The 26,476-nt window shown below is 48.5% G+C and overlaps 1 protein-coding gene across 4 annotated transcripts in view; it reads right to left on the bottom strand.

Annotated features, from left to right (window-relative positions):
- The window catches only part of MICAL2 (microtubule associated monooxygenase, calponin and LIM domain containing 2), a 207,279-nt gene that overhangs the window by 45,029 nt on the left and 135,774 nt on the right, over positions 1-26,476 (bottom strand). For 3 of the 4 annotated variants that reach the window (XM_081063540.1, XM_081063538.1, XM_081063539.1), the window contains 3 exons: positions 25,546-25,648; positions 22,511-22,568; positions 21,230-21,454 (listed from right to left, as the gene is read on the bottom strand). In XM_081063540.1, coding sequence (XP_080919666.1) covers positions 22,528-22,568; positions 25,546-25,648 — 144 coding nt within the window. In that variant the 3' untranslated portion in view covers positions 21,230-21,454; positions 22,511-22,527. Of the gene's footprint in view, positions 1-555; positions 1,874-3,119; positions 3,275-7,922; positions 7,998-12,966; positions 13,137-14,695; positions 14,877-21,229; positions 21,455-22,510; positions 22,569-25,545; positions 25,649-26,476 lie in introns of those variants that run through there. The other variant, XM_081063541.1, reaches the window with a different exon arrangement.

The following is a 26,476-nucleotide window of genomic DNA, read 5'->3' on the forward strand; positions in this document are numbered from 1 at the left end:
TTTCTTGGAACCTATCCTTAAAAAAGTAATTCAAAGGAAAGGAAAAGCTATATGCAAAAAATGTCCACTTAATACTATATAAAAAATATCAATATATTCATATATAATTTATACAATATATATGCATATATATCTGTAAGTTAAACAGTAAGAAAACAGGTCATCAAATGATAACACAGCTACTAGACAGAATGTTCTACAGCCATTAAATCACATTCATGTACACCATGAGGTAATTGGCTTAATATCTATGATATAATGCTGATTTTAAAAGATACAACATTTTACGTACAACTTAGTAAAAAATATTCATACATGGACAATGAGTGGGAAAGTGGTGCAATCATGGTTAATCCTTTGTCTCTTTCAAACCTTTCTATAACATAATTTCAAATTTATTTTTTTTTCAGATTTTTCAAATTCAAATGTTCCTACTTTCATCAGAATTTAATATGAAAAGCAAAACCAAGTGAAGGATGCCTGCTTATTAATCCAATAAGGGTAACTAACTGCCCAGCATGAACTGTAGACTTTCGTTAGGAAAGAGCCACTTACTTGCATCTCGTTGTAGAGAAGGAGGATGGATTCTCTGCCCCAGGCGGGTGCTACTGAAAAGCTGCACCTGCTTCTCCAGGGGCTGTGCATTGTCCACAGGCAGCACCTTCCCCTTGGGGCTGTTAAAGAAGTCCTGGAGGTCCTTTCTGGGTTTGGATTCTTGGAGGAAACGCTCAAAAGATTTGTCTTTGAGTCTGAGGGAAGAAAAGACTGAGATTTTCTTTGGAACCCTAGAAGCATCCGGGGAGGTCTCTTGTAAACTCACTTTCTCGAAGAGTGTGGGGACATCTTCCATCTTGTTGCAGGGTGGGGATGGGAATGCAGGAAACATCTTGGATGGCCGGCTAGGCAAGCTACGGGTGCGGAGGACAGGGTCTGGAGGACCAGGGTCTGAGGGCTGGGCAGCCTTGGCTGTTGGGCTGCGCAAGAAGAAGGCTGAGGCCCTGGTTGCCGTGTTTCTCCTGGGGGACGGCGGGTCCCAGTCTTTATTGGAGCTGATTTTCCGGAGGCTGGATGAACGAGTGCAAGTGGGTGGATGGATGGTGCGCAAAATCTTTGATTCTGGTTTGGCCCAGACCTTCCTCCCACCTTCGGAGTTGGGGATCAGGGGCTCCAGAGACTTTCGGATGGCATTTTTTATGAGCTGCAGTGGGGACTTGGGTGGAGCCACGCTTCGCTCCTCTGGAGTCCTTTCAGCTGGGGTCCCCATCTTCTCCTGAGTCTCTGTCTTGGCTGGCAGGGTCTCTCTCACTGTCCAAGGGAGGAGCAAGGGGCGAACTTGTTTCAGCACACGGCTTCCTTTACTATTCTCAGCACTTTTCTGGGAAAGCCATGCCCCAGCTTCCAGGTGCAAGCCCTCAGGGTTAGAGTCAGTCCAATCCAGCAAACTGGTCTTCTGCTCCTGAGTGAGAACCAACTTCTTTAAGCCCAACTTCGTCCCCTCTGCGAGCTCTGACCCACCCTCCTCTCCCCTCCTGCGATCAGTGCTCCCATCTCTTGAGTCCTCTCCAGCCCTGGGAGACATCTCTGGGTCTGGCAAACACCCCTTTTCCCCCCCAAAGGGGTGTGGGCCTCTGTGGATGCTTCTGGTGTCCCCAAGAGGGGCCTCTGCTTCCTGACACCCATCAGAAGCCATATCTGCAGGGCTAGGTGTCCTGGGGCTTGTGAAGCCTTCTCCACCAGGCCTCACCAGGCAGTATTCTGCCCGCTCTAGCACTTGGCCGTGAGGCAGATATAGAGGGATTTCCTTCGGTATTCCTTGGGCTCTGGCTCGCCTCAGAAAGATTGGGGTGGAAGGACTGAAATGACCTCTTGAGACCTGCTGGGAAAAAATATAGCACTGATTTAGAAATCTCCAGCATGGATATATGTGAGGAAGGCATGTCTCAGTCTATAGCCCACTCCCTCCATCTTTCCAGATTTCGTATACTCAGAGTCAAAAAGAATTCTTCCTAGGATGCTTTCAGAGAGCCACTCTTTGTTCAAGTGGCTTCCTTGAGACCTGCTGGGATCTGCCTGAGCCCCTGTGTCCACATTGTGCAAAGGCTTTTCTGGGTCTTATATTAGGTGTATAGGAAGCCAGAAGGGAAGGCAAAGGCATTGACAAGTTCCCGGGCCAGGGAAGGGAGGGCTGGCTTGGCCGCTGTGGGTGGTCCCACACATAGGGAGGACAGATGCCCTGTGGCTTGCTCAGTCCTGGTCTCTACCAACAAGGACATTGCACCCACAGCTACATTCCTCCAACTACCAAGAAACCAAGGCTTCTTCCTTGGAGCCTATGGAGGCAAGGAGAGACAGCTACCCTTCTGGGCTGGAGCTGTGGTGGCAGAATGGCCCTTAGGATCTTCCAATGACTTTTAAAACCTGACTCATGCCTCGTAGCACTGAGAAACTAGACATTTCTAGCATGGTCCTTGGCCAAGGAAGATCATAGGTAGACTCTAGAAGGCGTGGCTGTACCCTGTCAAGAGCTCTGGCCGCGGGGCAGGTCATGAGACAGGAGCTTCACAAGGGCATGTACTCCTCTGTCTGTGTACTCTCTCTACTTCCCACACCCTAGAGAAGGGTCTGGCAGGTCGTGAAGGCCTGGTAAGTTCATGTTAAAGGAAAGGGTCTAACTCTGTGTTTCTCAGTGATGCCATTTTCTACTCAAGGAGGTTGTTGCTTCCAAGGTTCTCAGCTGCTTCCAAAGGCACCCTCAGGTGTGTGCCTGCCATCCTGCAGCTGCCAGCTCCTCATACCCTTGGCGAGGTCCTCCAGGGCACAGCATACGTCCTAGCAGCTCTGCGTCCCACAGCCCAGCGCAGATTCCATACCCTGGAAAGTTTGCTGAGTGAGTGAGTGGCTGTGCCCTTGGAGCTGGCTGACAAGGGGCAGGAAGAGCTTTTGTGAAAGGGACTCATCAAGGAAGCGTGGGGTGGACTCTTCACAGAGCAGCTCACCATCTCTGGCTTTGCACTTGGGCGACGTAAGAGTGCTAAGAATTCGAAGTTAGGTGTGGAAGCAGGAGGAGTAGAGGCAGCTCACTTTCATAACACTTGTGCAGGGCTCTGAGGGGCACTTACCTGAGGTGGGAAGGAACAATCCAGAGGATTCCCTGGGACACTGCCTGAAGAAGATGGTGGGGAAGACGAAGCAGAAGACAACGGGGAAGGAGAAAGAGAAGAAGACACTTCCTTTGGAGGCAACACAGTTCTTTTGTTGTTCACTGATGTCAAACCTACCAAGGAAAGAACATGTTCTCCATTACAGAATTGTTATTGCCTTATTTTACCATGAAAAGAGGAGGTCTTAAGTGAAGCACCAACTCTATAAAGGCAGTCAGAGGAAGGAAGATGTCAGGGATGGATTTGAGGAGGAATGAGTGTAGGAGTGGTAGCTCCTGTGAGGAAAAGGGATCCCAGGATCAAAAGTCTAAGAACCATTGTGTTTCACACTTATGTGAGAATATTCCTGAGAGATGAAACAGGAAACCCCAGGGTGTTTCTTAGAAACAGAATCTACCACTAAATTTCCCCTAAAGCCATCATGACTGGGGTCAGGGACTGAGTTAAATCACTTAGTCAATAAACCATCTGGCCTCTTCCCACAGAGGCTGTGGGCGCGGACAGTTGAGGCAGTCACTGCTAATGAAACGAGCTCTTCCTTTTCACATGTGCGCCAAGGGTCTCTTAGATGAGATTGTTAGTTTGCAATTTTAAGAGAACACAAGAGAGGGAAGTTAGAATGAATGTCAAATCATTTGAAGCATATGGAATGCCAAGCTCCTGTTGGTCAGGGAACAAATAAGATGCAGTGTATGTGTTCAGAGCGGCATGAAGAAGGAGTGTGGACCTCCTGGAGGACGAGCCTAATTCTGAACTGTGAAAGCTGAAATCAATGAGTCTCCTGACAGCAGAATTCTGACAGACATAGTCTATGAGATCAATCTTGTTCTCTCTCTCACCATCTCTCATAAGTGCACATATGCACACACACGTGCACACATACCTTAAATCTAAAATCTCAAGCCTTTTGTTCTCATATTGGACCATTTCAGTAATCTACCCTCAAAGGGATTCAGAAAATGCCATGCTCCATTTCGGATTTGCCCACTCAGGGTCTGATCCTTCGACCCAGCTCTTCCGCGAACCCTCCTTGCACAAAAAGGCTGCCTGGGACCACTGTCCCTAACTACCCATTCCCGTCGGACTCCCTGATTCTGACCGCTCAGCTGACTCATTCCAATTTTCCTCTGAGGTGGCCAGTCTTCACATTTTAGCTTACTTTCTAACTCAACCCCATCCCCTGGCCTTAGTTTTCCCCAAAGCTTTGGGTGAGAGGCTCCTCCCCTGGGACCCACCCAGGCCAGGCCAAACCCAAACCCAATCTGCGACCCAAGAAGCATTCCTTTAAGACCCATTCACACAAGGGACCATGCAAAGGGATTTTCAGTATTCTGTCCTGCTTTTCTCATACACACATGCAAGCATGTCAAAGCAGGTATCCCAGTCCTGGGCTCTGAAAAGATGGCCACCACACACATATGGTCAGCCAGTTCCCAAAGGGAAGCCCTCCAGAATGTTTCAAAGGGAAAAGGTAACTCAGGGGAACAGATCTGAGGGTGGCAGGAAGATGCTGCTGGAGAGAAAGACCACAGGCTGCCAGGAGCTCACACCGGGAGGTGGCTGGCCGGCCTTCCTGTTACCCAAACCCCCATTTCAGCCTGTGAACCTCCATCTCAGCCCACAGTGAGATGGTTCAAGCCTAAAAAGGCAAAAGTTGTGAGTCAGTTATTGCCTTGCTTCCTGTCCTGGACTTGCCAAATTCCTGCCAAATTCCTTCTTCTTCTCTTCCTCGCCCCCTCATTCTTTTCTTTCTGCCACCTCCTGGATCAAAATTCTGAACTTCTCTCAAAGGCCCATCAGCTCAACAAACTGCCTTTTTGTTCCCCTAAGGAGCTCTCAGGGAACCTTCTGACATGGAGCCAGGGACACCTTGGCAGCCAAGCCTGACAGGACAGCCTTGGGGTTCACAAGGTCATGACCCAGGAGCTGCTCCCTCTCTTCACCTTTCTCTAATCCCCACCCCTCCACACCCCACACACTCATTCCTCACACACTGTCTCCAGGAGAACTTGGGGAAGGCTTGAGGAGACGGGGCTAACAAAACACCTGCCATTCAAGCCTCTGCTTGGGAGGTGGGTGCTGCCCTGGAGGGGAAGGTGAGGCCAGAGCACAGCTGAGAGGTGACAGGGAATCGCCCTTGCCTGAGGTGGCTGATGTTTCCTCAGAGAATGGTAAGGGGAGCCTGGAACCCACCTCCTTTACACCCACACCAGCTGCCTGACACTGAGCAACTTTCTTAACTCCCCCCCCCCCATTTCCTTAACTGAAAAATAAGAAGTCAACTGCCGCTTCAGGGGAGAGTGAAGAAATGAGAGAAAAGGAGGTGCCCATTGCAGGACGTAAAGTGCTACACACTAGCTAAATATTAATCCCATCCCCTTCCCTTCCTCCCATGCACACAAGTGGTAGCTAATAAAGACACTGCTGAACCCCTGACCCATTCTAGAGGGGGCTGCACACCCACCCCAACCTGTATTTCTCTAACTCGTGGGCCCAGCAACTCCTCATTCATCAACTCAGACGCTTCTCTGTTGACGCTTTCTTTTCATTAAAACCTGGTATGGCCCAGCCAGGGCCACCCTGCCATGTGCAGGTGCCTCTGAACTGGGTACCACTGGTCCTTCCGGGCCTTTTGTGAAAAGAGGGTTGATGAGCAGACGAGGTTCTGGATTACAGCCCCACATCCGGTCTGGGTCAGGTGCCTGTTCTCTGGGTCCTCTGGCAATTGTGACCTTTCCCCTTGATCTTAGAGGTCATCCTGGTGAACATGGTCAGCTGGAGTTCTGACATCAGTCACATAGAACCAGCCCTTGACAGGGCAATGAATGGCCAGAGGCGATGGTGCCCCAGGTTCTGTTCCCTACTACAGGATCAGCCTTACCACTGGGGTTTCCTTTGGGGCAAAACGAAAATGACCAACCAAAAAGATGGCTCTAGTGGCTTTCAGCCCTGGGGATTTTCACAAAGACTGGGATTCTGGGGTGCAGCTTCCCAGAATTTTTAGTTTAGGCAATGGCTTAAATCTTCCCAAAGTCTTGGAGCACCCTCTAGGGGTAGCAGCCTGCACAGGCCTCAACCCACCGGCTCTATCTGTTCCTCCACTCAGTCTAACCTGCTTAGTTGCTGCTTCATTTGTTTGCTCTCTATTCAGACATTCATTGGCTCGTTCATTCATTCATTCATTCATTCATTCATTCATTCATTCATTCATTCATTCAGGAAAGAAGGACTGGGTGCCTTCTTTACACCAGGCTCATGCTAGGGACCACAAACATGGAAATGATTCAAACTCAAGGCCTGCCCTCAAACAGCTTCTACATACACGTGAGAAGCAACGTGACATTCCTGGGATAAGTAGACACAGCTGAGGTCCTAGGCCCATCCCAGAAACCCCACAGCCGGTTAGCCATCCTCTCTGTCCTGTGCCTCCTTCAGCACCCTGACCTTGCTGGGGGGTCCTCCACCAGACTCCCAGCTCTCACCCCAGACTGGGAACTTCTTGAGGGCAAGGATGACCCCCTTGCACTAGTGGCATTCAGTACAGTTGACTGGAAGCACTGGGATGGACTCTGCACCCAAAGAGCAGAAATGGACCCACCCATAGAAGCAGAAATTCCCATGACTGGGAGAGAGGCTGTGGTGGGTCAATAAATGAGATGACTTGTGAAAAGGGCCTGGCCCAGGCCTTCAGTGAACATTAACCGGCTCCTTCTCCTCACTCTCACAGCCTGGGCTGCAAGAAGATTCAAGAGCTATTATAGGTTGTCCCCAGGTGAAGTGCCCTGCCCAGGTGTGCAGCCCTGGTCCAGCTCCAGAGGCACCCACTGTCCCAGCCTGACCCAAGTGAAAGGGGCCGAGCATCTGGGGGTTGTCAGGAGAATGACTCACTGGACAGGAGTCAGCACTGACTCAGAAGGAAGGAGTCAACTAAACCAGCACTCTGTTCCAACTACAACAATGTGTCTTTTTTAGAAACTCTTGTCTAACCCAAGGCTTTCCTGGGTCCACCTCTCCTAGAGCAAGGCCTGGGGAAGGGCGTGGAGGCAGGAGGAGGTGGAAGGTAGCAATGGACTTGGAATCAGATGAAGAGTCCCTGCCCTTCTCCCACAATCAGAGGGAATCACTGCTCTGTAATTGCTGCAGTGCCCGCAATGTAGGTATCCCCGCAATGTAGGTATCCCCGAAATGCGTTACAACTGTGTGCACGGTCACTGCGCCCCCTGGTGGGAGCCTGCTGCCTTGGTACCCGCCGCACGCCCTGGTCCACGCCCACCCTGTTCTTCCCTGGGATGCTAGAACCACAGCCTGCTCAGAAAAAGAGCACAGCAGTGTGTATTTGTGCATTTGTGCATGCTTGCATGCATGCACGCGTGTGTTTCTTCCTTCACTGCTTTGCCTGCAATTCCCCCAGCCCAACTCCAGGGTACTAAATCAAAACATACAGAGACCCTGTGTCTCAGTTTCCTCATGTTTCAAAAGGCTTGGAGCTGATGTGCTAAGGTCCCTTCCAAATGTTAACTGTACAGTTCTAAGACTCCATGATTCCAGAGTGGGGAGTCTGGGGCTACCCACAATTCTTCCTCTAGTCAGCAGCGAAAATAGGGTCAACCTTATATTTCTTTCCTTGCCCCTCACATCTAGGAAGCTAGGTCAGAGAGAACATGTAAGGAATGAGAACAACTGCCCTGAGAATCAGTCAGAGAACTCCTGCCCACACCCACCCTCACCCCCACCTCCACCCCTAGAGAGCTCATGACTCACTGGACTGGAATTTTCTTCTCCAGCTCTGGTATTTGCTGGGTGTTGGAGAATGGACGCTGTTGGCCCTTTGCAGCGCTGTAGTGGAAAAAAGAAAGGGTCAGGAAAGATCGGGAGGGCGGAAGTCTGTTAAATGTGTAGAATAAACAGAAAATTTTCTCCTATGGTCCATTTACCAAAAGTTAATCATGTAATAATCATAACTGACTGAGCCCCTTCTTTCCCTCAGACTGTACCTTCCTATTTCTGTAACACCTCCAATTTCTCATTCATTCATTCACCAAATATTTTTTGAGACTCTGCTATGGGACAGGTACCGCAACCTTTTAGAAAATGCTTCAAATTATCAGCCATCATTCTAACTCACCTATCATTAATAAATGTATATGTTCACATGTCTATATGCATACATGTATACACATACATATATGCTCATATACATATGTGCATATACACAGACACTTTATTTTTTAGCACAGCAATTCTCCGAAGTCTCACATCAGCGTCCCATTTACTCGTATGTAATAGACAAAACCAGAGCTGCTCTCCTTGAAGCCTGGAAGCTGCAGAAAGCTATATACCCTCTGCCCCTTCCCCTCAGAGCCTGGAAAACCCTTTGGAAACCTATTTTAACTGAATCTCTGGACAGTGAACCTCCTCTTGGCCTTGGTTCCAATGCAAACACATGTGCAGGAGGCTGTGAACAGTGTACTGAAGACCCTCCACCCAGCTGGGCCTTGAGAATTAGCTGAGCAAAATGAACATCACGTGCAGAAGAAAAGTCCCACATCGGGCCCTCAGATTGGTCCTCAGCTCCAGGTCCCTGTGGTGGTTCCTTCCCAGCTTCGAGACAAAGAGTGGGGATGGTGCATGCCTGAATGCTCACACAGGTGGGACCAGCAGGCATGAAAGAAGGCACACAGAGTGAAGTGGGTGTGGAAGGAGGGTAGGGAAGACTTGCATGTAGTGCTTTCTGAGTCCAAGGCCCAGCTGACACAGCCCCCTCTCCCTCTGTAGAAAGTCCTGGATTCCACTCCATTCCCTGCCAGTGCTCAGAGCTGGGTGTCAACTCTTACCAGCTAGGCTGTGCAGTGCAGGTGTCAACCACTGCCTGGGTGCTTCCTTTCCTCAGACAAGATCCTTCAGCTCCTTAGATTCTTGGTGCTCCTCCCTCCCTTACTCTATCTGGAGATGCTTTGAGCCTGCTCAGTCTGGCGGGTTCCCAATCCCACAGGCCTCCTTTCATAATCACGCCCTTGGGTTCAAGGGGAGCCTGTGTGGACAGGCTCGGGGTGTAGTCTCCCCATCTCCCATTACACGATGAACAGTCTGCCTACAGTTTTGGCCAACTTCCTCCCACCAAGTGCAGGTCAGTATTTTCCATGCTGGCTGTTTTGTACAAGGAGCAAGCAGGCCTCAAAAAAGCTGCAGTCTTCCGATCAAAGTTAACCTCTTAATCACCTAGTGGGGAAATTAAGAAACAGCACAGTGCTGAAACCTCTTACTGCTTGTCCTCAGCTTTTCACATTGTAGAATGGAATTGACTGGAAATGGCTAATGTTCATGAGCGATTTTTCCATCACTGGTGTTCATAGGCCACACGTGCACACATTTCTGCCACGAGAGGTGGGTAGTAATAGGTGCCACAATGGGGTGGGTAATAATTTGATCCGATAATTTTGAACAGAATAAAGCAGGGCTGTACCCTTCTTTTAAGCTTGCATTTTACTTATAGTGACTTTATTTATTCATATTTATTTTAAGAGAGTACTTTTGGAGCTCTTAGGGCATGACTACAAAAGGAGTGAGAGAGTACCATATGCCACATGGTACAGATATCATTTTATTGTTACAAACTAGTAGTGTCCCTTATTGGCCATTGGAATATCCTGTTATCAAATTACTGCCAGAAAAAAAAAAAAAGGACAATTACCAATTTTTCTAAATCAGAGTAATTTGGGGGCAGATTGCCCTCCTAACACTAACTGGCTTATGTCCAAGAACCCAATGCACTAGTCAATTCCTTTAGTTGCCTAGGTATGCATTTTAGAACTAACTCATCCATGCAGGCCTCTAGGACGCTGCTCCTTTGTGACGCCCATAGCACAGGACTTGGTTGGCCCTCCTGCATGAACGTACCTAGGATACTGATATAAAATGCAGACACTTGCCCCAGTCTAGACCCACTGAATCTGAATCTCTAAAGGTGGGAAGCTAGGAACATGACTTTTCAACAAGAATCACTAAACTAGGTGTTTTCTGAGAACATTACTGAGCATTTTCTATGTCCTTGATAACACAGCTCTATTTCCAACCATTATTTTGGGCAGGCTGTATGGTAAAGAACTTTGGGGAGGCAATAGGTTCCTTGATGAGCTGAGGTAGTCCGAGAGTCTTTTTGCCAAATTGTGTCAAAATGTATATAACATAAAAATGACCATTTAAATCATTTTTTAAGTGCCATTAAGGACATTCACATTGTTGTGCAGCCAACACCACCATCCATCTCCAGAACTTTTTCTTCATCCCAAACTAAAACTCTGTACCCATTAAACAATAACTCCCCATCCACCCTTCCCCCCAGCTCCTGGTAACCTGCATTCTACTTTCTGTCTATATGACTTTGACTATTCTAGGTGCCTCATACAAGTGGAATAATAAATATTTGTCATTTTGTGTCTGACATGTCACTTAGGTTAATCTATGTTGTAGCATGTGTCAGAATTTCCTTCCTTTTTAAGGCTGAATAAATTCCATTATGTGGAGATGGTACAATTTGTTTATCTACTCACCTGCTGATGGACAGTTGGGTCATTTCGCCCTTTTTGGTGAATAATACTGCTATGAGCATGTTGTACAAACCAGGATTCTTTTCAAAGCAATATCCTGATCTTGCCCAGCATTTCCTTGGCTCTGAGCCATTTATCCAGGTGAAAATTGTGATGAATGAAGCTCCCTAACACCTACAACAGGATGTCAGCCCTACATTACCTGGTAAAGTGATGGATTCACCACAACCAGCAACACGAAACAACCCTTAGACTATGCCAAGGATTTTAAGCTTACAAAGTGGTCTGCCCAGCAGCGATCAAAACCATGAGGGATGAAGATGAAATCGTTTGCTTGAAAACCATGAGGTCTATCCACTTCTCTGTCTATATTTTATTTTGGAATTAAACTGGGCTGTCAGAAACAAAATGCTTTGGCCGCACTGCCTTGTTCTTTCAACCCAACCCCACCCCCCTGGGAGAATTGCTCTTGTCTAGTCATGTTTTGTTGTCCTACCTTCACCTGCTAGCAAAGGATCCGGTAAGAAACAGTCTCGGGGGAACTACGGCTGCATATTTTGCAGAGACACTGTTCAAGAATGATATAATACACCTCTTAATATCATCTATCTGACATGAGCTGGAAGTTTTCTACAGAGTGAACATTAGGAAAAGTAGTACCTGCTCTGAGACCTGCTGCTGTGAACCAATATTTTTGGCCTTCATGGACAATGAAAATACTTACCTATTTCCTTTTTAACTCTGGCTTCCTCTTACTAGGAAATTTGGGATGAAATGTGTGATTCTACTAGCACAACTGTTTTGGACTACGGACTTCCTCTCTGGAGTCTATACCTCCTAAACTGGTTTGATTAACCTTGATCTTGAAGATTTACCTTTCATTTATACAGATATACAATTTTAGTTTATGTAGTTCCTGTGAATTTCCTAAAATCCCCTGGCAATTGAGAAGAGAGGAGAAATGGAGGGAAGGAATGAAAGTCAGGCAGGCCTCCTATTTATAAATGAGGCTGGAGCCCAGAGACAGAGGTGGAAATTCTGCTCTCAGCCACCAGAGGGAAGTACAGGACAAGCTGAGCTCTGGCTGGCACAGGGCAGCTTAGGCGATGCCTCCCGCTGGTGGCAACTTTCTGTTAGTCCTTTCTTCCCACCCAGAAGTCATGATTTGCTGTTGACTGGATCAAAATACTCTATTCAAGGCCACCTGTGTTAAAACAGCTGGGCTTCTACAGACAACTACTTCTTTTTTTTTTTCATTTTTTATAATTTTTTTTTAATTAAATTTATTGGGGTGACAATTGTTAGTAAAATTACATAGATTACAGGTGTACAATTCTGTATTACATCATCTATAAATCTCATTGTGTGTTCACCACCCAGAATCAGTTCTCCTTCCATCACCATATATTTGATCCCCCTTACCCTCATCACCCACCCCCCCACCCCCTTACCCTCTGGTAACCACTAAATTATTGTCTGTGTCTATGAGAACCCTATGATTTCACTGATATGTGGTATATAAACCAAAAACAACAAAAGAACAAGACAAACAAATGAGAAAGACAACTACTTCTAGGGGGACCCAGCTCTGGGCCACACTGCTTACTAGCTGGGAGACCTTGGCAAAGCACTCAGTTCATTTGCTCGCCTGTAAACGTAGGTAGGCTCTATTATACTATCTAGCTCACGGGGATGAAATGGGGCCAGAAATGGGAAAAACCCTGCCCATTCCAGGTACTCAGTGCACGGGCATTTAGTATTGTGTGGGCAATTTAGTGCATTCCACAAGTCCCAAGCACTGGTCACAGCCCTGCGCTGCCAGCAAGTAGCACCAGGGAAGCTGTGCTACCCAGGAGCTCTATGTGGTCCAATAGCAGCTGAGCCCACTTCCATTACCTGGTGGGCTATGGAATGCCAGAGGGGCCCCAAAGGAGATATTCACAAAGGAGGCAGAAGGGAGACTGCTCCACACAGGAGGGTCCTGTAACACACAAAGCCAGCCAGTTCCCTCTGCCACCTCCTTATTTGAGATTCCAAAGCTTTTCACAGAGATGGAGGCCGGGCCTGGGTCCAGCCCCTTCACCCCAACTTGCATCCCAACCCTCAAAAGTCCCAGCCCCACTGCTTCCAAACCTGAGGGTAAGACCTCCTCCCACCTGGTCCTCCGTGAGGAAAAACTGGCTGTGGGGCTCTCTACTCCCTCCTATGTCTCAGGATCAAGCAGGCCTGTCTCTTGCTCAGCCAAGCTCTCTGCTCACCATGCAGAGCTCTGGGTTCCTCAGGGCACTGTGGAGAGATTGCCGTGGTCAGGGCCTCCCTCAGGGAGGTGTGCCTGGTGAGGGGCTTCTGCAGGAGTGGGGGTTCCGGTTGCTGGGGTGTCTCTTCACCAGAGTCCTCACCGCTGCCGCAGTCCAACTCTACCTCAGAGCTGGAAGGAAGCAAGGAAGGGAGAGTGCGTGAGTGAGGAGCCCTGCAATTCACCCCCCACACCCACACTGTGCTCTGCCCACCACTGCGGCCAGCAGACCACAGGGTTCTGGGCCAAGGGAAGTGGTTTAGTTACCTCTGTATTCAGCACCAGCCTCAGGCTTTGTTATGAGCTGAGCTCTGTTCCCTACAATTCATATTAAGTCCTGAGCCCTACTACCTCAGAATATGACTGCACTTAGAGACAGGGTCTTTAAAAAGGTAAATAAGTTAAAATGAAGTCACTAGGGTGGACCTAAATCCAATATGACTGTTGTCCTTACAAGAAGAGGAAATTAGGAGACAGACCGGTATAGTAAGAAAATGCCATGTGAACATGAAGACAGCTATCTAAATATAAACCCAGGAGAGGAGCCTGGAACAGATCCTTCCCTCACACCCTCAGAAGGAACCAACCCTGCTGACATCTTGATCTCAGACTTCCAGCTTCCAGAACTGAGAAAACAAATCTCTGTTGTTTAAGCCACCTAGTCTGTGGTACTTTATGGCAACCTTAACAAGTGAATACAAGTGTGGGTCAGAGCAGGAGAAAGAAGCCCAGCATATGTGTGAAGTATTGGTGTGAAGGCTGGTCCTCTCACCTTCAACCGTATCCAGACATAACTCGTACGCTCTCCGGGGTAAAATGAGCGCATCTTTAGGGATCTGGTCCTAACCTTCAGGCATTTAAATTCTGCTTGCCTCCCCTGGGTTTGGAGGGGGGAATGGAAAAGACTACCTGGGGGATGGGGGAGTGGGAATATTTAACCTGGGTCTCAAATGACTGGCAGGAACTTAAGTGGCAGGGGAAGTGGAAACAGGGTGTGCTAGGTAGTGGGGACATTGCAAGCACAGTCCCGGGTGACAAAGCACAGAACCTGACGGGCAGTGACATTTTAGTGAATACATTAATATTTACTCTCTCTCTCTAAGCCCAGCATGCTTCTTTATATGAGGTCTCTGCCTATTGCCCCCTGCATGCTTTGGTGAACTACCCATCAGGCCGCCCAGCCCCACTGGTCATGGTATACCAGCCCTGTTCACCAATTAGCCCTAGAGGTGGGCATGTGACATGGGTGGGAACAGTTGGAACCCTGCCTTGAAATCTTGACATATAGACATCCATTCATGAATGTGTGCTGAGGCCCTCATTAACCAGAGTTCCACATGGAGACAGCCTCTCTGTGTGCTGTAATCTGAGCGCAGAGAGACAACAGCTATTTGCATCTCTGGCTCCAACTTCACTTGAAGTGAGTACCACCCTTGCACTTCCCCATCAGATGAACCGATGTACTTGCTTTGTTATTTAAACTAGTTTGTGTTGTTCTACAGTTTATGTATTAAGCTTTTGATCTTACAACTCCCTTTGAGACAGGTGCTAGAATTGTCCCCATTTTACAGATGAGGAAATGGAGGCAGAAAGAGGTCATACTGCAAGTGAGCAGACAGAAGACCAGCTCCTGAATGCTGGCCCCCTTGCCCAAGCCATTCTGCCCTCATCCTGCGACGGCTTGAGCATACCTGCTGTCATCGCTGGTGACCAGGACACACACAGCCAGCACGTCCTGCCCAACCACATCCTCTCCAGGACTGATCCTCACTGAGGTCCACTCGGAAGGCAGGGGAGAGGTGACTCCACCTTCCACATCACTGGTCTTTGGCTCCGGGACACTCTTGGGCTTCTTGGGGGAGGTTGGCTCATCTGCTGAAAGGAGAAGAGGGTCTAGAGAGATGGTGGGCATGTACAGCCCCGCAGGGCACCTGGTCCTCCTCCAGAGGCTTGGGCAGGCTGCTAGTAGGGGCTGGAATATGTCCCTGTTCCTCCACTCCCTCCCCGTAGCAGAGTTGTGTTGTCCTGTGACCTTGCAGTCCTTCCCACTAGAGTAGGTGGGGTGTGTCTCCCTTTCCAATTGACATGAGGCATCACCCTGAAGCTTGCTTTAACCAGTGGAAATTAGTGGATGCAATGTGATTGGTAGCTATAAATGACATAGCTGTTTGGCTTGTCCACTCACACTCCTGCTGGTTTGCCATAAGAAGAGCTTGTCCCAGATGGCCACTGCCCTGGTACATATTGGTCCCCAATTGCGGGCACATGGAACAGAGCTGGAGCCAACCTGTGACCTGAAGCCTGGCCTGGCCAAATCCACGGGAGCCCAGCCCACCCTCAGACCTGCAGCTTTAAGCAGGGGCACCCAGTCAACAGACCCATCAAGAAGGAAAAGAAATGCTACAAGCCACTGAAATTTCGGAGGCTTGTTACACAGAATCACTGTAGCAGAGACCTGATTCTATACCTGGCTTATGTCTGAGTACAGGTATGTGTGCTTTGCGATAAATGTACAAATATTTATCGACAGATGGTACTGATCCAGGCCCATGCTGTAGATTTGGAGATGAATCAGGCACGGTCTCTGCCTTCAAGGATCTCTTTCTGTCCTACAGGGCAGATTAGGCATGTTTACAAATATCGACAATAGAAGGTAGACCATCTAAGCACGAGGCTGACACAAGGCAGAAGAGGAGGCTGGTCTGACTTCAGTCCAGTAAGTGCTTTCATTTGAAAGCACCATTTTAACAAGGGCTTGAGGATGAGCAGCATTTGAACAAACAGAGAAGGGAGACGTCCAGGGAGTGGACATCTGTGAGCAAAAGCAACGTGGGGAAGCACTGCCAGCTGCATGGGAACAGAAAATAAGCCCCTGCGACTGGAGCGCAGGAGGGTACATGAAAGAAACCAGCGGGACATGATGGCATTGACCTCAACCAAAAAGGGCCTCGAATGGCAAGGTGAAGAGTGGGTTTCACTCCAAGAACAAGCACAGAAGGGCTGGAAGAAGGGGACGGGCATTGTCAGATTTCCTTCCTAGAAAGATTGCTCCAGCTGCAGAGTGGAAGGCAGGCTGGAGGACCCACAAGGCGTGGGGAGGGAGACCAGTGAGGAGACATATAGGCCGAGAACGTGCACCCGGAGAAGAGGAAAGTGAGGGAGTAGCCTGGCAGGATGGAGCAGCTGCAGGCAGAGATCTGTGCCGGGCTACACTGGCACCAGACCTGTGTCCCCCAAACCTCAGGAACGAGGCACACCTGCAAGGAACACCCCCTAGGTCCGCTTCTCTCCTTCCTCCTCCTAGAGAGTTGGCTTTGCTCACCCAGGAACAGGGTGAGGGCTCAGAGCGGCTTCCTGGGCTTCTGGAGGGATGGGGACATGGCTGCCTGAGGATCCCTCAGTACTACAGGGCCGCGGCCAGCCTTGCTGCCAGTGGGGCAAGTGCAGGGGCTCGGGGGCACTGGGAGGTGAGGACTTTGTAGAAAAGAAGCTGATGCTTCTTCGGGTCACCACCTTGCCCAGGCAAAGGCCCCAAAGGAGGACATCCCTCCTTCTGCCCCCCAAGTCCTGGGCCACAGGCTACAGCTGAGTCTCTGGGGTTCAGTGCCAGGCATCAAGCTTCTACTTCCAATCAGCTCTTTTCATTCCCGAGGGCTCGTGCCCACACGCACATACCAGCAGTGCTAGTTCCAGTGGCACGAGTGCTAGTAACAGAAGTAATCTAAAGGCAGTAAGAGCAATACCAGCTGATCATCCAACGCCCACGTGCCCGCTTAGCACTTCATGTCCATCACCTCTAACATCTCAGCAACCTGAAAGGACAGTATTATCATCTTTGTCGCATGAATGGAAGAACGTGGAGTCCAGAGAACAACTCAGCCAGGGCTGTGCAGTGAGTCAGCTGGATTCGCTGCTGCTGGGACACAGAGCAGCCCCAGGTGAGGGACCAGGATGGTCACCTGTACTGCCTGGCTCAGGCCTGGCTGCTCTTTGTCCTAGACTTTGTATTAAGTTATCTGCGGTCAGATAACGGGGAGAATCCAGGACTGCTGTGGGTCTGGGGGCTGCCAGGGGCGGAGGTACACAAGGTGTGGGATGACAACAATCCAGCACCTCCCAGGCCAGCTGCCCCTGGCCTCCCTGAGGGAAGCAGGGTTGCTCAGAGCTGCTCAGCTCCACTCTCAGTTTCCTGTCAGTGCTCAGGCCAGACACCTGCTCCGGGGCGAAAGATGAGACTCAAGAGGCAGAACCAGGCCTTGTGGTGTCTGGGGAAGTGCCTGTCCTTGCAAGGCCACTCCCAGCAGCCATGCCCTCAGGCCCATTTCTGTCTAGGCCGGGGCTGCAGTCAGGTGAAGTCCCCTCCCTTGTTCTGCTGGTGAAATTGTTCCTATTTCTACCCAAGCCTAGAAACCCGTCCACTCTCCCCCAGAACCCAGGGAGACAACAGAGCAACCTGTTGTCCTGTGTATCGTTATTTTACAGAGTAGGAAACTGAAGATCGTGCCCTTTGGAAGGCAAAATGGAAGCAAAATCAAAACTCTCTTCCCCACTCAGTCAAAGGACTCTGTGGAGGCAACAGGACTCACAGCGTCATACGTTTCTTTCAGGTACTTCCTCCTGTGCCATGAACCGACGCCAGCAAGATCTTTCCTAGCCCAAGCCAACTGCAGACCCCCAGTCTGAGGTCCAGGCCAGAAGGCAGGGCCTGACATTCCTTTAATTCTACAAGTATTTATTGAGGACCCACTGTGTGCCAAGTGCTATGTTACCTGTTGGGGAAATGAGTGTTCAAAAGAAACAAAGATCCCTGCCCTTGAGGAGCTTGCGTCCTAGCAAGTGGGAAAACATAAACAAACAATGCACATGATTAATAAATGAATTATATAATATGCGTATGGAAATACTGTATAGTTGGGAAAAAGGGATCAGAAGAGTGGGGCTGCAGACTGCAGTGTTAAATGTGGATCTCACTGGGAGGGAGACAGGGGAACAAAGATTTGAATAAACCAACCATATAGACGCTGAGGAAGGGTGTTCCTGGCAGAGGGAACAGCCAGTGCAAAGGCGCTAAGACAGAGTCTGCCTGGCGTTCAAGGAGGTCAAGGAGGTCAGCTGGACACAGTGTGTGAGAGAGCAGGGGAGCAGGTCTAGGCCATGGGAGCCAGTCCACATCAAGCTGAGTTCACTGCAAAACTAAAGGGAAACTAAAACTGCTGTTGGCAGGTGACAGGAGGGATGGCGGTGCCAGAGCTGAGGCCGCGGTATCTAACGGAGGTGACCAGTTACCTTCAAGAGGCTGCGGTAATCAGAAAACTAGAGAAAAATCGATGTTGCCACCCAGTGTGTACTGAGACCTCTGTTTAGTCCCCAATCTAAAGATGAACCATCCGGAGCTCTGAGCCCCAGCTGATCTAGAATGCCTGAAGAAAGTCTCCCTCAGGGCATTCCTGCTGCACAAAACACTATGCCTGAGGCATCATTGTGAGCCCCAAGTGACAGAGGGGGCTTGTCCGATGCCACTGAGTCAGTACAAAGGGTCTTTGGCCATGTTCTGGGCTCTTCCCATGGGCCAAGGCTCTCCTGAGAACAGCACCTGACTCTTGGCCTGGGCCCATGAGACTCTCTGTTCCTTTACAGTTGAAGATGCTGCTCTAATCACTTCCCTGATATCAATGAACTTCTTTAATATCAGCACCAACGTCAAGGTTGCCACAAGGAGGTGAAGGGTGTCCGAGGGGTAGCACATGAAGTGCTTGGCCCCGTGCCTGGCACAGAGGAAACACTCTGTCAATAACAGCTGGCCCCGGGGCAGGAAAAGAAGAGTCACTGCTTTTACTTATTTAAGGAATTAAAGAAAAAGTTGCAAAAGTGAATGAGTTCACAGAAATAAACAGCCCACCCACTCTGCTTGTCCCACTTACTCTGTTTAATATTCCAGTTGCACGGAGATTTGTTTCTTTGGCTGGATGATTTCTTTAGGATCAGTTCCCTGGGGTAGGATTACTGGACCAAGAGGTCAGAGCCCTTTTATGGATCTTAATAATTGTTGCCATCTTGCTTTCCAGAAAACATTGCCCCCGTTTATTTTTACTCAATACTAGTTACTAAGTTCATACATTTTTTTTTTAACAATCTAGTACATTTTTTCTTTACGAATTCAGTGGGTACAGTCTAATTCATGTATATTCCTTTGAAAGCCAAGTAAGAACATTTTTGTAAATGCTTGCTTTTTCATTTTAGCATTTACTTTTAAGAAGTGCTTAAGTGTGAACTGTCTATGCATGGCTTTTGTCCATTTATCGTTGAGTCTTTAATCAACAAATATTAACCAATCCCCTACACAGTGTAAGGTGCCTGGAAACACCTGCTCTGCACGGACGTGTTAAACGCCGTAGCAACGAATGTCTTCATCATCACATCGAATTCAGATTCTTCTCCATTCTGACTTTCTATTGAATATTTTCATTTTATTGTTATACTTTAAGTTTTTTAAATGTAGGTAGATTTATGTCATGGTTTTCCTCTGTAATATTTTTCTGTCACAGGTTTTAAAGCTTAGAAACCTCCTACCCTGTGATCCAATCAATAGTTAATCCTATTTAATTCCATTATTTTACTTTTTTGATTTTAAGTCTTTAACCCAGTGTTCCTGGAATAAAGAATATTCTACCAAACACTTAATGCAGAATGTAATGTGCAACACAAAAAACGACCCCCAAACAAACAAAACACTCATTTCAAATAGGTAAGGGAAACCCTACTCGGGCAAAGTTAATTAAGCTTCTTGACTGGAGAATTCCTCAGAAACTTGAACATGCTAATCAAACTGTGGATCTCTAAGGTTTGGGAGAACTGGCATGATGAGGATAAAACATTTCGCAAATTCTGTGACTATGGAACCCTTTATTCACAAAGCATCTCTAGGAGCTAGCATTCCATTGCCACACTTTGGAAAATGTTGCTTTAACCCAACTTCAAATCAAAAAATCAAAACCAAACTATGAGCTCCATCAAAGCAAGAAACGTTCGTTTGTTTCATTCCCTGCTACATACCCAGCACACCACAGACGCTCAGTAAGGATTAGGTAACAAATGAATGCACGTACAAATGAACAAGACAAATCAAGTCCAGAACACAACACGGAGACCCATACGCGTACAGTCCACGACGTAGGGAGGGGCAGGGACTTTGTGCGGTTCATCGCTGCGTCCCTAGGACCTAGAATATGCCCAGAGCGTGGTAGGCATTCCACAATACTTGAACAGCTCAATGAATAAAAGAATGAGTCACTTGCCTAGCCCAGCTTCTGACCTCACTCCCGAGCGCCTTTCCTTTCATGAAAGGGGAAGAGTATCTCACCTGGATAAGAGTGCAGACCCCTGGTCATGACCCCAAGCAGCTCTGAGGGCAGTTCCAGATGCCCACAGCTGGGAGGAGAGGCCCAGGGCCCAGAAATACCCCATTGGAGAGGCAAGAGCCCTTGTGAAGTGCACAGATGAGCTTTCATACCAGTGTCAGAAGCCTAGCTACATCCAGCCTGGCAAGAGCAGACATCCCATCCCGGGGAGGCTGAGGACCAGACTTCTGGAGGCAAGAGGGGCTTCCCTTAAGGACAGCCTGTAGTTGAGCCAGAGTCTGCCGCACCTGTGAGCAGAGCCTTGCAGCCTAAGGCACTGAGTGACTAGAGCCTTTGCTGGCAGAACAGGTCTCTTAGGATCACAAATGGCTCTCCATCTGGATGCCCACACCTGCCAGGTTCGCCGCCATCCTGAAATCAATGTCCAGTCCTTCCTCCTTACCTTTTACCCATCACTCAGCGGGATCAGCATGGCACTTGCAAGAGCAACCTTTGTTATATAGGAACCTAAATTAGTGCACGGTTCCTAAGCAAAGCTCTCCTATAGGTCCATGGCTTGGATGATGGGGGAAATGGGTGCAACAGCTGGGGTGACACTGACCCTCACCAGCTAGGTCCGGGATCTAGAACAGAAAGTACCATGAGTTTTCAAGAAAGAGACCCCAAAGCCTGGCCCAGGAGCATTGGTGACGTTTTCCAAATATTACCCTTGGGTAATATTTCCTTTGAGTGCCCAGCACAGCCCCAGAGAGCCCCACGTCACCACAAGTGCAAGTCCCGCCAGCAGTTTAGGGAAGACTGACCCCCTCAACCAATCCGTGTTTCAGGTTTGAGCAGCTTCCATGGCAAAGAAGAGAGGAAACAATGAGCTTTATAAAGAACCATATTTATTTTCATTTACAGCATCAAATACCATAAATAAAACTAAACATTGTTTGCTGTGTGCAAAATACAGGGTTCCATGTGGCACTGTGAATGACTACCAAAGGTCACAAACATGCATTTCCATGAAATGGGGGAGGCTAGCTACAGAGGAGGCTGAGAGGGGAGGAGGGCACTCTTTGGTTGCCATTCTATAAAGGGAGGGAGACTCTGCAAGAGAAGATAAGACAAGAGCAATGACTTCGTTCTGGCTGGGCTGTGCACCGATGCAGTGAGTAATGCAGCATGCAGGGTGGTACACACACGCCGAGAGCTCGGCATGGCTCTGGGCCACATGCAGGACAGACAGCACCTGAAGCCAGAGACCACGAGGCCTGGCTCCACTGTACGCGGTGTGCTGTTTCTCTGTAAAAGCACTCTGAACGTCCTGCTGCTCTAGGTAATGAGTCAGTGGGGAGAATTGAGTTTTGAGCAGAGCCACGCGGGTATTGAAACTGGCTGCTCCAGGCCTGGGGTTGCAGTGAGCCATTTCTCAATGACCTGGCCTGTGACGATGATATACTCTAATTGCAGCTTCTATATCACCAGGGGCTTTATGAGCCAAGAGAGATAAGAAGAGCCACTGCAAAACCCTTGGATCTACAGTGCAGGCTGCAGTAGGGAAAGGATTTGCTAGGGAAATTGGGATAATGCATTCAACATACAGAGCGTGGGTCAGGCTGGTGAAGAAGCTTGGGAGTAGTTTTTCTTTTTTAAATCTCTCCGAAGAGAGTCATTTAATCTCTCCAAAGAGAGCTAATATCATTGATCAATGGTATTAATAATCTTTATATTGGAACCGATTTAAGAAGATGCTTATAAGCATGTGCTTTTTCAGAGGCTGCTAGACAAAGGAGTTCTTTTCAAGGGTGACAGAGCCCTCCCCACGGTACTGTCTCACAGTCAGGGTTCTCCCTCCCAGGAAGGTCAGCGGCTTCGGAAATGCAACTGCAAAAGCATGTGCGCAGGCCACAAGGGGAACAGAGGACAGGCGGGGCATGCACCTGGCACAGACTGGGCTGCCGGCTCATAGGTAAGTAGGATCACAAACGGCTTTCGAGCTAAACACCACCTCGCGCTGTTCACCGACCATGCCACCGAATGAGTCCGTTAGTATGCAAGACACTCGCAGTTAGCACAACCAGTACCACGGCGGGGAGGATAGGATGCGGAAAGCGGCTTAGGGGTTAGTCCCGCTCTCTGAAAATCGGCAAGAAAACCAGTCACCTCAGAGCAGAAGTGTGTCAGCCAAGAAGTGGGTGTAGCACTGGAAGGCTGAAATGAACTGATGGCCACAGTGTAAGGTTGGAAAGAGAGAGACAAAAAAGAATTTAGTTTGGGGAGAAAAAGGAAACCAGCTGACAGTAAGAGAAGACATGGGAGTTGAAAATAAGGCAACCATTAAAAAAGGGAAAACTTGCCCAAACAAGTCTCTGCTTGCTTAGGACAGATGAACCTTTCTGGCGGCGACCAGCTACTTAGCCGCAAGAGCGTAAGAGTGGATGTGTGTGGCTTGCACACACCAACACTCCACTGCTCTCCATTCAGCGCTCCATGTACCCCCAATTTCCTCTCTGCCCCAATTTTACTCTAGTGTCTCACATTCACTCTTGAGTCCACTGTGGAGGCTTAGAGGCACCTGCCCCTGGGGATCCATGGGGGGTTTGGTGCTGCCCACCAGAAAGGTTCAAAGGCTCAGGGCATACAAACATCTCCGGCTTCTGACAGGCACACCCTGTCGCACCAGAGTAATTCAAACCAGTCTCTTTATGGCCATAAGTGACATTCTCAGAGATTCCAATTTTGGCTTCATGAAGCATTCCACAGAGCATCTCAGCCCACCCTGAGCTGATGATAATGAAAGAGCATGGCTATGCTTGTGTGCACATTACACCCTCGAGAATTTACTTTCTGGAATCAAACATAAAATGAATCAAGGGCTCCTCCCACCATGCTGAACATTCAAATCCCAGCAAAAATTTGTAAGAACACAATGCAAGTCATCAGACTGAGAACAGTTCCAACAAGGACAGAAGGGCCAGTTCCCATGGACTTGGCCACAGCCATGCCCAGTTTGACCCAAGGACCTCAGGGAAGTGTTTGTAGACATGCCTTCCCCCTTCTTCCCACCCTATAGAAATTTGTCATCTCAAAGCCCTCAAGAGCTCTGGCTCCAAATCCACACCAGGCTCCATCCTACTTAATCGAGAGGAGACCTCTGGCGGAACAAGTGCATGGAGCTGTCTCTGGCCCAGCAACTCAAGACACCTTTTTCTATCAGCCTCTCCATCGTTCAACCAGACCAGCAGCTGTGCATGACCAGGCAGAGTGGAGCAGCAGGGAGCTGTGGCCTCCTCCAGACGCCCAGAGCAAAGAATGCAGGTAGTGTCAGTGACTGTTTTTGCCCTTAATAGGGCATATCTCTTTATATTCGTCAATAAACAGCTTCCACTCCCAGCTTCCTCTGCCCATCAAGACTCAGGGGAGCTTCTCCCTGGAGGTCAGACACATTCCTTTGCTGGGACAGTGTGAAAATAAATGGTTTCTGACTGTTTTGACCAAATATGCATGGTGGCCGAGTGGCTAAGCAGCCAGGATGTCTGTAAGCAGAGCTCACTGGGCAGGCCACACTTCCAGAAATAATACCCTGAGGTGCTAACAAATGCCCTCAGTCCTAAAAGACGTGGTGTGAGAGGGCAGATTCTTCCCTCAGCCTGACCATTATAGACCCTGAGTGCCCTTGGCTCAGACTGCAGCCTGGGCTGGGGACCTGACTGGGAGCCCCAGGGGTCCCAGCTCCTGGGCCATGCCACCAGCTGATACAGCTTCTCTTCAGCAGGTATTGCATCCAGCTGATGGAGCCCTGCTTGGGCAGGTGGCTGTGGGCTTTTGCTGCAGTGCTCTTTAGTGGGGAGGGAAGAGGCATGTTTGTAGCCATCTGCTCAACATGCCCATGGTTCTACGTCTTCTGCCTGTGACTTGGTATGCGAGGGAACTTTAAGCTACTATTTTACATTATAAAAGGGGAGCAAAAGTCTATCTCCCTCTGGGAGGACATGTAACAGCCAAATACACACTGCCATGTGCTTTTGTATGTTTAATTCTACTTTGTCCTACTCTTTCCTCATAAGAGATTATGCTTTCGTGTTGCAAAACATTGCCTCCTCCTGACTAGTAGCCATGTACATAAATCAAAAGGCACTGGTCAGGAGATGGCACATTCACTTTTGTTTATGTAAAAGCTGAAGTCCTGAACGTTGCAGGCAGTGATTATTACCATGGTTCCCCCAAAATAAGACCTAGCCGGACGATCAGCACTAATGCGTCTTTTGGAGCAAAAATTAATATAAGGCCCGGTCTTATTTTACTATAAGACCGGGTCTTATAGAAGACTGGGTCTTTAATGTAATATAATATAATATAATACCATGTCTTATATAAGACCGGGTCTTATGTATTATATTATGTTATGTTATGTTATGTGATATTATATTATACCCAGTCTCATATTAATAAGACCAGGTCTTATGTTAATTTTTGCTCCAAAAGACGCATTAGAGCTGATCCTCCGGCTAGGTCTTATTTTGGGGGAAACAGGGTACAACTGCCTGCAGTGTAGAAGGGGTTTGTAATACCAATCATAAACTTCAAACCCGTGTTTTGAAAAATTGACACACATAGTAAAAACAATGCTTTCTCTTGGCTTATTAAAAGCTAAAAATTGAAATGTAAACCTAGAAATACGGCTCGCTTTGGTATAAAAGAAGTACAAATCTATTCTTTTTAAAAAATCCTTCATGTGGTGCTGGCCCCAGCACCGTGAGCCCACCAGCTGGTGCAAGTGGCCAATGTGAACCTCTTTGGCTTGTGGATTGCACAACGCTAGGCTTCCTGACCAGCGCCTTTGCTAACTACAAACACATCACCATCTACCCTGGAAATGTGAAGGCCCTTTGGGGCGGCCGCCCGTCAGTGGAGCTTGACCGGCAAGCACCTGAGCAGCCAGTCACGGAAGCTCTGGAGGGACTCCTCAGACTCCCGGTACATGGAACCCAGGACCTCCGAGAACACCCACAGGAGGGGCAGCCCGAGGCTGAGGAGCTCGTACGTGTAGCAGTAGTTGTGAGCATTGTCCCTGAAATGCTGGCCGGCGGCGCGCAGGAGTCCCTGAATCCAGTTAAGCAGGCTCCGGGGAATGTGAAGCAGGCCCCATGGCATGAAAGGCCAGCTTAGCACCTTCCTAAAGGAGGAAGTGGTGATACCTGGGGGGCTGCCTGCTGGTGAGCCAATGGCAGCAGCTGCGCAAGAGCTTTCCGTGGGAGGGTCTCGCCGAGGGGCTTCCTGCTCCTTCCACATCCCCTCCTCCTGAGAAAGATCAAAGGGAGGGTATTTAATCCATGATACAGAGACCCCTTAAACGAAGCTGACTGGAGAGAGCCAAAAAAAAATAGAACTTGGCCGGCCCAGCGCCCCCTCTCCTACCCCCCAATAATCTCAACGCCCATGTACTGCTGAACAGGGGACTGAACATGGGCACGACTTTCCTGGGGGTGGGGGGCAAATTGACTATAGGGCTCAATGAGCCTTCAAAACACCTGTCCTTTGACTCCACAATCCTATTACTGGTTTATCCAAAGTGAATAATTTGAAATACAGGTAAGGATGTACACACAGAGATGTTCAATGTAAAAATATTTATAAGGTAAAAATATTGAACAATATAAACGCCCACCAATATGGGGCTTGTTAAATAAATTACCGACCACTTTTTACAGGCATCAAAAATCATGCTCCAAAAGAATTTTTAATGTTGTGGGAAACTGTTCTCGATACAGTGTTAGTGAAAAAAGAAGGATAAAAAACTATAGCAATAGGATTGCGACGGGGTTAAAATACAGTCACATAGAAAGAAGTCTGAAAGGCAATGTCACAGAATAATTATGGTTTTCTCAGGATAGAGTGATGATGGGTGATTTACCTTTCTTTATAAATTGTCATTTATTTACCCATTTTTCTACAGTAAGCCTATATTAATGAGTAATTGGAAAAAAGCTGTTATGTCGTGGGTCTTTGCTGGTGGTAGTGATGAACCAAGCAGTGGAATGTATTGCTAGGAGCTGCCAGAGGGGGCGCTATAAGGAGCCATCCATACATTCAGCAGGCTTGTCACTTTGGTGACATTCAAGAACTTGG

This window comes from Rhinolophus hipposideros (assembly GCF_964194185.1).
Source record: "Rhinolophus hipposideros genome assembly, chromosome: 10".
Classification (NCBI taxonomy): domain Eukaryota; kingdom Metazoa; phylum Chordata; class Mammalia; order Chiroptera; family Rhinolophidae; genus Rhinolophus; species Rhinolophus hipposideros.